The 13941-nt window shown below is 38.8% G+C and overlaps 2 protein-coding genes across 3 annotated transcripts in view; one reads left to right on the top strand and one right to left on the bottom strand.

The window, feature by feature from the left end:
* The first annotated feature begins 971 nt into the window (after positions 1-971).
* fgf14 (fibroblast growth factor 14) lies at positions 972-5995 on the top strand. The gene is made up of 3 exons (XM_046054542.1): positions 972-977; positions 3759-3957; positions 5848-5995. The coding sequence occupies exons 1-3, from the start codon at positions 972-974 to the stop codon at positions 5988-5990; spliced, it is 348 nt and encodes a 115-aa protein (XP_045910498.1). The 3' UTR covers positions 5991-5995.
* Positions 5996-8142: 2147 nt separating this feature from the next.
* The window catches only part of itgbl1 (integrin, beta-like 1), a 55511-nt gene continuing 49712 nt past the window's right edge, over positions 8143-13941 (bottom strand). Inside the window, exons 10-11 of one of the 2 annotated variants that reach the window (XM_046053889.1) lie at positions 13043-13156; positions 8143-10058 (exon numbers count right to left, since the gene is read on the bottom strand). In XM_046053889.1, the coding sequence (XP_045909845.1) occupies positions 9970-10058; positions 13043-13156 (203 nt within the window). In that variant the 3' untranslated portion in view covers positions 8143-9969. Of the gene's footprint in view, positions 10059-13042; positions 13157-13941 lie in introns of those variants that run through there. The other variant, XR_006825671.1, reaches the window with a different exon arrangement.

Below are 13941 nucleotides of genomic sequence, written 5' to 3'. Positions count from 1 at the left end.
CCTTTGAAATTATCATATAACAAACTACACTTATTTATGATATTACGACATAGTACACATGTGCTGTCATTATACATTGTCATGGCTCACATAAAGATCAGATTTAGCAGATCAGCATGTGTGTGACATTTATGTTCGACATTTGACAACATTGAATTTCAAGGTAACTGTGAAGATGGTTCATTAAATCATTTTGTCACTTTGAGCACCCGCATTCACATTACATGTCGTTATTTGATCCTCTCATATAAAAGTATTAATTTGTGCAGCCTTAAGGCAAATAACTGCTACAGACAATAGCACGTTTACACAATTTGGGGAAGGCCCTTTCCTGTCTTTTTGATATAGGTGCAATATTTGGTTGCTCTTATAGTCTGTTTTGGTGTACACATACTTTTGGCCATGTTGTGTATAATAAAAGATACAATAAAAGAAATTATTATATAATACAGATTATCAACCATTTCTGATATGAGTGAAGAATTATTGATCACAAATGAGACCAAAGGAACGCGCTTTCCAGTCGGAAAGGAAGAACACGATAAAAGCACTGGGCTTGTCATTAATATTTGACACACTTAAAATGCAATCAACAAACGCTGTGCCTGACCTCTGGCCTTCAAATCAAATTAATTATGGTGACTGATGGTGTTACATTTTTGCTCAGTATCAAGCAGCATCCACAAACAAACCACCTCCACTTGCTCCGCCTCTGTAAACAAAGAGAGACTATTTGTGCGTCTATGTGAAGGTGTTTGATTAGCCACAATTATGGCCTTGGCACCAGCTTGTATGATTACTTTGACTGGAGGCTGTTTCGTGTGTGCCGTACAAGTAATCAGTGCTGGGCTAAACCTGAACCAGCACTGAAATGTTCCGTCTAATTACAGCAGCCAACCAACCTGCGTTGCGGCTCACCTGATGAGGGAAAAAGTAGAAATAATTACCTAATTGAAGCAACTCAGGGAACCATGAAGGTAAAACTGTTCGCCTCCTAATCGGCTCAGCGACAGGGTTTGCTTCAGCATGAAAAGAGCATGTTTGAACATTCTTTCAGAGAACAAAGGTTATTGGGTTTAACAAATGAAGCAATGCAGTGAAGACATTTGTTCTGTGTTCAAGTTAGTGTTTTTGTTTGTTATTTGGGATGTATTAAGTGGTATGAGCTGACGCCTGTCCAGACAGGACACAGACCTCCCTTACTGACAACTTGGACATAATAAGTAGCCATTTGATGTACTGCTGCTTGCCACTGACATGCAATAAATCCTAATATGCACGACAAAATGAATAGCGAAGGGGTCGAGCTTGTGCATCCATCCAGGGAGAATGTTTATTTATTTGATATTAAACATGTCAGACAGCCTCGTGCTCAGGGTTTTACCATGTAAGCCTCCCTTTTTATTGCTTCAGCCTGCAGTGTGTTTCTGTTCTGCTCAGCTGCTGTGGTCTGCTATGGAAGCAGCTTTAATAGTTTTGATCTTAATCCCTACATTTGCCACTAGAATAGTCTGAAGTCAATTCTACTGTGTAATGTAATAGCTGGCAAGACAGACCAAAGTCTGCATGTAGGATTTCCCAACACATATCTCACATAACAGATTATACTCTGACCTCTCAATGCATGCACTGACAGTTTTGACTGTTTCTCACTGTAATTGCATTTTGTGACATCTCAGCTGATGCTGTTGTTATGCATCATGCATTTGTGCCTTCCACTCCGAAATGCCCACGAGTCCTCAATCAAGGCTAGAGAGGACACTTAAAATACAGGCGGGTGCTTCTCAGGATCATTAAGGTCATCCCAAGTGTCTCTCCGCTTTTTCCTGCTCAGCTCTGCTTTCAGCTGAATATTGTCTGGAGGATAAGCTCTGACAGGAGTAATTCACCAAAGGGCTAATTACACCATAATCATGACATGGTGTGTCCTGTCTTCGAAATTGAGCATTTAACTCATAAATAACATCATGTGCAGCTACAGTACAGGAACTGAAGAAGCCTCTTGGTAAGAGATGAAACACCTTTATGTATCTTCAATCAAGTGCAGTTGCCTTTGATTTAACCCCCCCTTGGATAACTATGACCTGGATGAATCTTCACAGACATACTACAGTACAGAAGCTTTATGAAGAGAGAGACTCACCATAGTAACTTTAATCAGATATACATCATAAAATCATATAAACTCTGGTGAAACATGGACAGAGAGCTATTAAGAATTAAAATAATGTGAAATTTTTCTTTAGGGATGGCAATGTCAGACTTTGGTCCAGACTGGAATATCACAAATGAATCCTACTGGCTTTGGTGATGCCCTACTTTTCATCTAGTGCCACCAACAGGTCAAAGTTTTTTATTTATCCTTTAAAAGATATAAAATCTTTTACGTTCATTAAACATTCTCAGTTAAAAAATGCAAAAAAAATGATATCTCCATCAGCCTAAGCTGGACCTGCATAGTGTCCATAGTGCTAATTAGCAAATGCCAACACACTAAACTAAAATGGTAAACATTATATGTGCTCAACATGAGCATGTTAACGCTATCAATGTGAGCACGCTGAGTTTAGAATTTAGAGCAAAGCACTGGCAGTGGTACAGAAACATAAAGTTTTTTTTCTCAGAATTTTCATTCATTAGAGATCCGATTATGTTTATTTTAATCCGGACATTAATTTGTAGTATACTGTAGGTTGGAAGATGATAGATACAAAAATTAAATTGAACAATTCCTTATTTTTGCTCCCTCAAGAATCTTCTTCAAGTCTCCAGACCCTGACACTGAGAACTTATGGCAGTATGGGATATATCAAAGGATTTTTACATAATACTGCCAGTAGTTCTATGAGCCAGATTAATGTCATTTCTCACAACAGATGTGGTGAAACTCTCTATTGTGAAGAGTGCGCTTTGATTAATACACCCTGATGAATGCCTTATTTTTAGCCCGGCAGGGCGGATAATGTGGAATTACTTTTCATCACTCGTCTGGTCGGAGATGAATGGGCAACAGCAGAGAGAGATGCGTTGCCTCTGTGTTCATTTGTCATTACCAGATTGAGGTGTGAAGGATGGAGGAGTCACTTGATTAGTTATATCATTATTCGTACAAAGCTCAGAAGGCAGTCATAGACAAATTGCTAATAGAAGATGTAGTATTTGGGAAGAATGATTTCGTTTGGGTTTTACCAATTAAAAACAAATGAGGTATAAGCTAGGAGTGTCTGGAGGGAAAAAGTGCTGATATCTCCGATGCTGAGGTGCTGGGGTCAATGCCTAACAATATATACTTTCTGCCGGGAACATGAGCTAATTGACTAAACGAGTACTCTTACATCTGATGTCAAGGTTAAGGCCAAGGAGAGAATGAGAGATGCATTTCATCAGAGCAGGTCATTAGACTCAGCTTAAACCAGATATGATTACAGAAAGATAGACTCTGCAGCGCTCATCCATTTCATGACAGGTGGAAAGTATGAAGCCCATTTCACCTGGCGAGGCAGTTTCTGTGCCTGCCATAACATTGTTCTATACATTGTGTGTGGAATAAAGGTGGCATTTGTCCTGGTGACCTCCATACATGTTTAAATATAAATTATGAATTTGACATCCGTTTTATCCTTACATAACACAAATCATGAATTATTCATTTGAGTTCACTGGTGTGTCTTCCACATGTAATTTTCAAATGAAATGCGTTTTTGGGTTGAAAGACCCCGTTCTTATGATCTGCCTGGTGCTTTCGTCTGTCTCTGCAGGAACTCTTTACAGCAGAGTGCAAGTTCAAAGAGTCGGTGTTTGAGAACTACTATGTGATCTACTCGTCCATGTTGTACAGACAACAGGAGTCAGGAAGAGCTTGGTTCCTAGGGCTCAATAAGGAGGGCCAAGCCATGAAGGGGAACCGAGTGAAAAAAACAAAACCAGCTGCTCACTTCCTGCCCAAGCCATTAGAAGGTACGTACTGTAATAGACACTCAGGAATTGAAATCAAATAGCATTTTCAAGTTGCACAGAGGGTTAGGGTTAGTCAACTTTTAGATTATATTATATATATTTGATGCGGTAGGTATAGTTAACCTCTAGGGCTGATGTTTGGTTTTATTTTTCAAATAAATAAAAAAAGGTCTGGGAATTTATCATTGTTTATTTACAGGATATTTTTCAGGATAGGTGTGGTGATATTCTATATTTTAGTTTTTGTCAACAACTTCCATGAAAAGACCAAAACCAGCAACGAAGTGAATCAGTATCAATGACTGTGTAGCCAAAGCCTGATAGATCTTATTCATCTGTGCCAAAGAGCTCCATTGTTTTCCAAAAAAGGTTAAAAACTCATCAATGAGCCACATAGTTGCATTGTGACATGTTCTTTCACTTCGATGAACATGCAACAGCACATCTGCTGTGGTAAAAAATCCCAAATAAATGCACTATTTCCTCATGTTTGAGTATATTTTAAACTACAGTGCCTAAAAAACCTAAGTAGACCATTTTTTCCAAAGATTTACATCCTCACTAGGAACTAATGGCCTTGGAGCTGCAACAGGAAGTTGGAACAAATTGAGAATTGATTCTTTTCATAAGATTTGTTGACATTCAGACAAATACTGAATATTACCAGCTTTATCCTTTTAAAGGGTCAGATCGGCCAAATCACAAAAGAACATATTTTCTCAATTTCACATTTATGTGCAGAGGTTTTGAGATATACACTACTTAAAGTTGTGCTGGGTGCACAACCATCATGCTGGGGTGGCAACAGAACTCTCAAAGATGGATTTATCATATTTTAGGCAAAAAAAACTTAAGCTTTCTGGTTGGGCAATTCCCATTTTCCCCAGTATTTTTAAAAATTATTCAATATTTTGGGTGAGCTGACCTTAAGAAAAAACAGGTGAAAGTCAGATTTTAACAATACAAGAATTTGAACAGTAAAACAGCTCTCTGTTTTGTTTCATTATATTTTTACTTACTTAGAGGGACTCAAAGGGCAGACGTAGCATTTCTTCCCCATTTTATCTCTAATTTTTTAGAACTTTTTTTCAGCTGTCAACATTGCAAGATACCTTGTTACTGTAAATGGTGTCTTTTTGCAGCAGGAAACATAACATTTAGGTGGATACATAAATCATCTTGATATATTTGGGTTAGATATAGTAAAAACTAAAAACAATGAGCATGACCTTGTTACATTCCATGACAGATGTCACATACTGTAAAACATGGTCCTATCCTTTGTAACGGTACTATAAACTAGGTACTACCAACTATGTGCAATATCAGTTTGACATATTTCTGTATTAATATGCTGATTCACTAGTTTGCTGATATAAGCACACAGTGTAGGAGGAAGGACAGCCGTGTAAGTGCAATATGAAATGTTGACTGTCCAGCAGATGCCACCATCACTCTCGTCAGCCTGATTGCTTCCCATCATTTAAACATGGAATCAAGTTGAAGTGTCCTGTCAAGACAGTAATACAGCTGTAGTCTGTCTAGTGGCTGTAAAGTGCAGGATAACGAGACACTTTTCCCTGTTATGTTGAAGAGCATGTGCTTAGATTCAGAATCAGCCCGACAAAGACAGAAGCAAGTCAGGATGGTAGGCAAAAAAAATGTGTCAGCTTTTTTCCCCATCTGTAAATTGCAGTAGGTCTTCATCGCAGGTTTTGAGGGATTTTTGTCTGAAAAGGTTTGAAAAAGGAAACAACACAAGGATTATTAGGGTATATATGCTCCTCAAATAGTTTTCGACAGGTAAACTCAAAAGGGCAGGAAAGAGGTCGTTGCTCACAGCTTTTTACATGTCTCTCTGATTTCTTTCCATATCCTCTGCTCCTCCAGTTGCCATGTACAGAGAGCCATCGTTGCATGATGTTGGAGAGACAGTGCCCAAGGCGGCAGTACCTCCCAGTAAAAGCACAAGTGAGCCAGCGGTGATGAACGGAGGTAAACCTGTCAGCAAGCCCGACAAGCCCACCACATAGCCACACTTGACCAGTGCCCAGTGTGTGTGTGTGTGTGTGTGGCGGGGGGGGGGGGTTTGCCGACTGGACTCCAGACCCTCTTCCTCCTTTGGATCAGATCCAGACGAACCTCCCTTCCTTTCCTCTCTTGCTCCTCCTCCCTCTTTCTCTGCCTCGTCCTCCCTTTCTCCAGCTGTCTCAACACAGGTGGATGGATTCTGAGGCGGCTGAGTTTCTCCAGCACAGGAAAGAAGAGGACCTCTGATCATGGAATGCCTTTAGATTCCTCTGAAACTGTGAGAAGTCATGTGAATAACGCTTTTCACAACCACGCTCATGGTACTTTGCTTGCTGGTGGTTCATTCAAGAAACCTTCTCCCTCTCCATAACGCCCTTGCAGCAGAGTCTGTGTACCTTCAGATCTATTTTCTATACCACAGTTCACCAGCTATGTTCTGGGATAGAGACTGTATAGATAGAGTAAATATTTGGACGTCGTCCTCTATTTTTTACGAGTATGTTCCCCTCTCCCTCTCTTTCTATCTCTAGTCACACACTTTTCTCTTTGTCAAGTAACCTAGAAAAGATAAAAACATTTTGCAAGGGAGTTGTGTGATTTTCTAAGAAACACATTCACACAGACGTGGCATAAAAAACAAACATATATAAACAATCCAACTTTTCTTCTTGCCTACAACATGCACACACACTTACAGACATACAGAGTTTCTGGGGGAAAATTTAAGATGTGGCTTTTCACAGCCAATAAAAACACACTGGAAGCTGGCAGATAGCTCCTGCAATCATAGTTGATGAAGTGCTAATTACAGCCACTGCAATCAATGCAAGGAGCTCCCTACACACATACAAACACACACACACACACACACACACACGTATAAACAGATGTGTGTGTGGGTGGGAGAGCGCTGTAAGGAATGGTGTATACATATCACTATCTAAGTCCCACCAGCGGTTCAGTCCGCCTTCTCTGGTAAATAGAAAATCTGAAGTCTATTTTTCTTTAATCTTATTTCAGAGCGTGGGCTCTAGGAATATCTCTAGGCCTTGTAGGCCTCTGTCCCTCACTCACTGACTTCTTTGGACGACAAGGCAAGACTTGTGGCTTTGACCCAGATGGTCTATAACTGCAGCACTGGCAGCCATCTTATTGCAGCGTCTACTTAAAGCCAGAAAACAACATGGCTGAAAACCAGTAGGCGACATTTATCCTGGCTGCATCCCTATTTGGTTCAGCAAATTAAAGCATGGGCAAGGTTAATATTGTGTTCACTCTTCTTGCAGCAGTTATACAAGAGATGGCTTATATTGTAACATTTTGACTGTATAAAACTTAGGGAAAATGACTATTAAAATAACTTTTTAAATGAGTAGATATTATTATTATTATTATTATTATTATTATTATTATGAACGGATTTGTCTCCTAGCTCAGCATGCAGAGTCCAGTACTGATCATCTTGGCCTATCACGTGCCTGTTTGGACCTTGATTCCCGGCATGCAAAAACAGGTTCCCAGTCCCCACTGGGCCAAAGGTGCCTCACCAACACGATACATCCACATAGAGGACACGTAGCATTATCCACAGAAAAACCACACTCAGATGTATTCATTCTGAAATGACCAAAGCCTTTTTTCATCCCAAGAAGAACTGATTCTTTAAAAAAAAAAGAAAACAAATCTGATTCTCTCTCTGATTCAATTCATCAAAGCTTTCACTGTGATAGCATTTGTTCTGTCCGAAAGAATCAACTCTGCTCAGACCCCCAAAGGTCTTGTCTGATGTCATTTTGGAATGGTACGTATACCTTGAATTAATCACATGCATGTCTTTTCTATAAGGAACAAGGTATGGATATCAATCGTTCTTCACTCTGTGTAAGCTGAAGAGCACTGAAGTTCGGTGTGGGAGTTGAATGGGCATGTTGTAGGCTACAGCACACACACAGCTACTGCACTTTCTGTTTTGCATTTTCATTATGACTGTTAGCAGTTTATCAAAGCTCTACCTGATCAATCAATTTATAAAGTTTGTCTTGCTTTAATGATTTTTCCTAATAGTTTTGTTGGATAAGATTTAGAATAGTAAGTAGATTGTGGCTGCTGTGTGCTGCTAAAACTGCAGCTATATTAAAAGATTTATTTGGTGAATATCATTTTCTGAGTTTATTGGAATTACACATGACCATTTCTTATTACAGCACATCAAAGTACATTAGAATTCAATATTTGTCTGTACAAAGCTGTTAATGCTATAACAAAAATGGCATACTATACACTTACCCACACACACACACAGGAGCTGGAAACCACTGTAGTTGTATTTGGGGCTGATGTTCTGTCCTCATTACACCTTATCATCCTACACTCTTACAAACTCTACATGCTGGGCTGGCTGCTGCTCCAGCCCTGCAGACTAGTTAACTGGCTCCTCCAAGGCTGACTTTATTTTTGTAAATGACCGGTGTGTAAATGTACATGTCTGTTTGGATCTCTGTAGCCACCGTGTTTTGTTTTTTTGTTCTCATTTTCTCTCGTATACGGGTTGTGTGTGATGTCGTCTCCTGATCCCGATCACGTTTGCATTGCACCCCCTCTCTTCAGATGTGTTACAAGAATATTCTAGTAAACTTAGTTTCTTTGTTGCTTCTGTTTTCAACCTCTTATTTTGTATGTTGTCCCATCTGTTGCATGGGGAGAGGATGGAACTGATGAACTGCATGTAGTAGGCTATGTCTATCAAGAACTGTTGGTATGTACCGCTAATTTTACATACATATATGCAACGAGTTTGTCTACACTATACAGTTTGTGTTTGTTGTATACACATATACAACATATTGAATAAAATATTTATATAAAGGTGTACTGTAATGTCAGTAACATACTTAATGCAATATAGTGTGCAGTATATTATTGCACCTGTCATTTTTGATGGGACAAAGAAAACAGAGGGGTTGGCTAGTTTAAGCATGAAAAAGGCCAAAGTAGAATTTACATTAAATTTTCTTTGTGACTTCTTATCTGTCCTCTTTTCAAGTGGTGACTGAGCTCTTGTGTCAATGCAGCTCTCATCCCCTGATGCCACCTTTTGAAGTGACATGGACATCCAGCATGCCACAACTGAACTATGTATGCCCTCTCTTTGTTTCCTCCACTTAGAATTTAACCTTATCACTAGTATGAGTTGAGTGAGAAATGTCCATCACGGACCTTCAGTACAGTGTGGGTTTCATGACAGATTGTTTGGTTTGATTTTCCAGTGGAGAAGAATAGGCACTATTAAAATGATTTATTTTCAAAAATATATATATATATATATACCATTGCAAGTATGCCCATTGGAGTTATGTCATGTTATAACAAATTTGTAACCATGTATGATTAAGGTCTTCGCATTGTTTTCCATGCAAAATGTTGTGTCATGCGGCACATTTAATGTTTTATTATTAAAAAGAAATAAAAACCTCAAACAGTAATCTCTGTCTCGAGCTTTACGAGTGAAACTTCAGTCCAATTTGGGAACAACACACCACTCTGTACCAGTTAAAAACAGACCCACGGTATCCCATGTGCTTGAAATAATTTTTCTCTTTCCAACATTTGGTTTTGTCATGTACCTGCATCCTAATACGTGTAGCCATCTGGAATATGTAAGCGTTCCTACATTATATTTAAAAAAAAAAGTTATACATAAAGCTGTTCTGGAAACAAATGTTTACATGGTAATATGTTTGTTTCTTTTTTACGCCTACCACACCCAGTTTTTATAAGGATAATTCGTAACCAGTATAATAAAAGAATGAATGTTGTTAGTGATATGCAGAATTACATCCATGTTTAGTTTTGTCTTCTCCCTCCTCCTGTGGTTTCTCCAGGCTGTGGTGTTTACCAGGCTGGTGGTGACCATTGATGGAGCTCCTGGTTGCTCCGGGCAGCCAGGCCTCTTGTTTCTAACACACCAGTGTCCTCTCCTCCTCAGTACTCTGCTCCCACCCAGATTTCGCATGCGTTTCCCGTCCAGCCGTCCCAGCACTCACAGCTGCCGCAAATGCACAACCCATTCCCTGTGAGAAGAAAAGCTGTGAATTAAGTGCTGTGCCATCATGGCTGACCTTTAAAAAGGTTCCTCTTTTCACACCCTGCTTCCCTGAGTGCAGCTCTCTGACAGTGGATGGAGGCTGACAACACTGCTCAGGACAATTTGTGGTTAATCACTGCTTTAGCCCACACAGCTTAGGGGAAAACTCTGGTTTAATTAAGATGAATTTTCACCAAGCTCAGACATTCCAAAATCTGACTAGTCCTAAAACTGTGAAATTGATATAGAAAAAAATGTTTTTTAACAACCCATCTGTCTTCTATGTTCAGTAGCTAAGGAAGAAATATTACTGTCAGAAATATCTCTTAAGAGTTTAGGGTGGATTAAAGGAGTGTACTACAATTGACTTCAACACAAGAGATTTGAGTTAAAGTCCCATCTCCTGCAATTGTTCCCTCACCTTAACTTAGTTGCTTAAGTGGCCTCAATTCCGAAAAACTACTGTCCAACCAATATGGAAGCCAGATCAGCATCACCATCATCGTGGTTGTTAGGTGCATAGTTAAACAATCTACTTTTTCACTTAGGCATAAAGACCCCCAGAGTGGGGTAACATCCTACTATGTGTGTGTTATTATCCAGAAGCCCCAAGCTCGCCACAAGCTCCCTGAGCTGTCAGACAGAGGATGCCGAGTTTAGGAAGACGACTCCTGCTGGCCTTCTGTCACAACGCTGAAAAGACATATTTATTGCAAAATATCACTGTGGGACAGGAGGCAGGGGTCTGAGGAGGGAAAAGGGCTGATGGACGATGAGGATAAAATAATTAAAGGACAGTGAAAAAAAAAGGGAGCTGAAATGGGTAAGTAGGTGAAAATGAGAACAATAAAAGTGAGGTAGGAAAGGGACTAAACTTGAGGAGTCAACAAATGGCTGAGCTGCTCGTTGATCTGCTGATTCCAGGGTGCAGACTAGACGGACCTCTCATTAAAAGGATAAGGCTGGCTTTCCTCTATATTCTTCTTATTGCCAGTAAAGCCCATGAAAAGACAAAAACCAACAATGCCTTATCCTGTCTCTCAAAGCCTTCTCTACTGTTCTCAGTCACAAGCCCATTCATTCCCACTAATGTACATCTTTTAAATCACAAATATACAGTTCATTAAAAAAAAAGGCTAAGTAACTTCCTGAAACAGCTGGACACTGTAGTTTTTATCAATCGGTACACAAACAGGACTAAATAGTGCATATGTTGGGGACTATTTTCATCTGCAGATGAATACAATTTTGTGGCAAAATAAGTATTAAGTAGTAAAAGTATTTACAGCCAGTTTATGAATGTTACTTTTTAATTTGATGGAAAATGTCCTTTAGTTTGACCTTTATTTTACTTGGTTTATACTTTTTTCACTACATTTACAGGGAAATATTGTACTTTTTATTCCTCTTTATTTATTTGGCATCTGCAGTTCTGGTCACTTTGCAGATTCAGGTATAACATATATATATATATATATATATATTTATACAGTATATATGTATAAAATCTGATGCATTGTTAGAGATTGAACAGTACTCAGTGCAATAAAATGCTATAATTTATTTGTTTTTACACTTTCACCTGTGTTGCAGACAGACAAACAAACCTTTTGTCTCTTTTCTGAAACATTATTCAGTGCTTGAAATTAATCCTAGTACGCTGGATAATCTACAGCTTAGAAAGGTCCATGAAAAGCAAAGTAACACAATTTTTGTATCATTACCATGGAAAAAATTTACTACATCACTGCTACAGGTATGTAACTTCTTGTTCAAGAATTGCCTTATCATGTAAAACACCACTGCATTATAATAAATCTCATGTATATGTTAAGTTTTACTTAAATGCTCCAGTCACCAATATGGTAATCAGGAACATTTAACACAATACATTTTCTGTTTCTTCCCTGTTTTCTACAGTTTTTAAGCAGCATTTGTCTGCATCTGGAACCACTGATGCTCATTTGAATGACATTAAGGCTGACATTTGGAGTCATGGATTCATGATGAGAAACACTTCTGAACAGCTGTCCAGATTTTGACAGGCCCCGGGGCAAAAATAATTATAAACATGTACTGAGATTTCCATTCAGTAGGGAGACGACGGCTCTTGTAGATAAACGGCTATAGAGAGAAAAATGTATGTCTCTCATCTCAATTAATTTTCCTGTTCTCTGCCACACAACCATAGCTTTTTACATTAGTGGAAGATACAATTGTGTATGCGTTTGTGTTTTAGAGGTCTCAGGAGTAATACTCCATTACACATAAACGTCTTGAAATGAACAAAATGCATTTAAAAGTAAAAGCATTCATTATGCAGAATGTTATATTATTGGATCATTTTATTGATACAATAACTTTTATACTTTAATCATATTGTTGGCTGTGGTGGTGTGACTAAGTTTAGCTGCTTCACATACTGCTGGGTAGTTTCATCTCTAACAATGCATCATATTTTATAAATTTATCATGTTTTATATGTAAAATCTTTATGTGAAAAGTAACTACAGTAGTATCTACAGCTGTAAAATACATTTATAATACAAGTGTACAGTAGCACAAAACTAAAGCAAAAGCAAATGAAAATTATACTCTGGGACAGCACTTAGTTACTTTCCACTACTGAATTGTTTCACAGATATTAAATGGGTCACTATTGCTCAGTTGGCTAAAGAATGTTTTATTGTTGGTACAGGAGATGAACAGAACTTTCAATTATTTCTATAAATGAGTCTTTGAAGCATATAAACAAATTATTAATTTCTTTGACTTTACAATTTTTCTCAGGACATTATTTTACTATTATAATTATTATTATTATTTTGTTGTTGTTGGGTTTGGGTAAGTTTTAAACAGGTCTGATTCAGATCTGGTCCAACATTTAGACCCATAGAGACCTCTAATGTGTAGTGTGTGTGTGTGTGTGTGTGTGTGTGTGTGTGTGTGTGTGTGTGCTTCCTACACTACCTGTGCAGATGAGACCATCATGTTTGTCACAGTCTCGGTCGTCACACTCGCAGTGTTCTCCAGACACCCACCAGTCTTGCGGAGAGCAGATACATTGGCCGCAGTGGCAGGAACCTGCAACACAAATAAACAACTGTTAATTAACATCACATTTTCCTCATCCAAGCTGAGTAACATTTTAACAGTGTATACTTTGCTTTTTCTTTTTAACGCCACCCCCTTGTTGCTTTTGTTGTTGTTTTTTTTCAATAAATGCTGTTTGTATTATCCCCTGTCTTATTTTTACACAAAAAGATTAATAGCATTGGGCAGAGTGGATATGAGATGTTCCCTGGAGAAACAGCTACTAATATACTTTTGCCACCAGGAGACCAATCCACCCACACGTTAAACTTCCCCTCTTCTCTCTCTCTCTCAAGGGCAGCAGCAGGATAATAAAGTATTAAGGACTGGTAAAGGGAAACGAATCTACTGCTGTCTGCTTCATTTTTTCCCCATAGCTCACACCCAGAAGTCCAGCAACTATGTTTTCAATCTCCCCATTTTTTTATCAACATACACCAGGTTACAGAAACCCGCTATGAGAGTTGGGGAGAAAGTGAAACCGATCTGAGAGAGGTGACACAAGGGGTGGAGCTGAGGGAAGATTGTTCTGGTGTCTGAATGTATCGGAGCGTAAAGAATGAACACACTCATCTTCATTTTCACACCCTGCTTGGCTCTGCAGGACTGGACCCACTGCAGTTGGTCTATTAATGTGGATTCAACGCTACACAACAGTGAAGGAATCCTGTTGTGTTGTGTCATTTGCCACTTAATGATACATATAATATAGCGACATTGTGTAGAATGGCGTAACAGTTTGAGTTTGGTTTGATGATTGATTTTAATTGTAGTTT

This window comes from Micropterus dolomieu, linkage group LG07 (assembly GCF_021292245.1).
Source record: "Micropterus dolomieu isolate WLL.071019.BEF.003 ecotype Adirondacks linkage group LG07, ASM2129224v1, whole genome shotgun sequence".
NCBI lineage: Eukaryota > Metazoa > Chordata > Actinopteri > Centrarchiformes > Centrarchidae > Micropterus > Micropterus dolomieu.
This window is presented reverse-complemented; position numbering and strand designations above follow the sequence as displayed.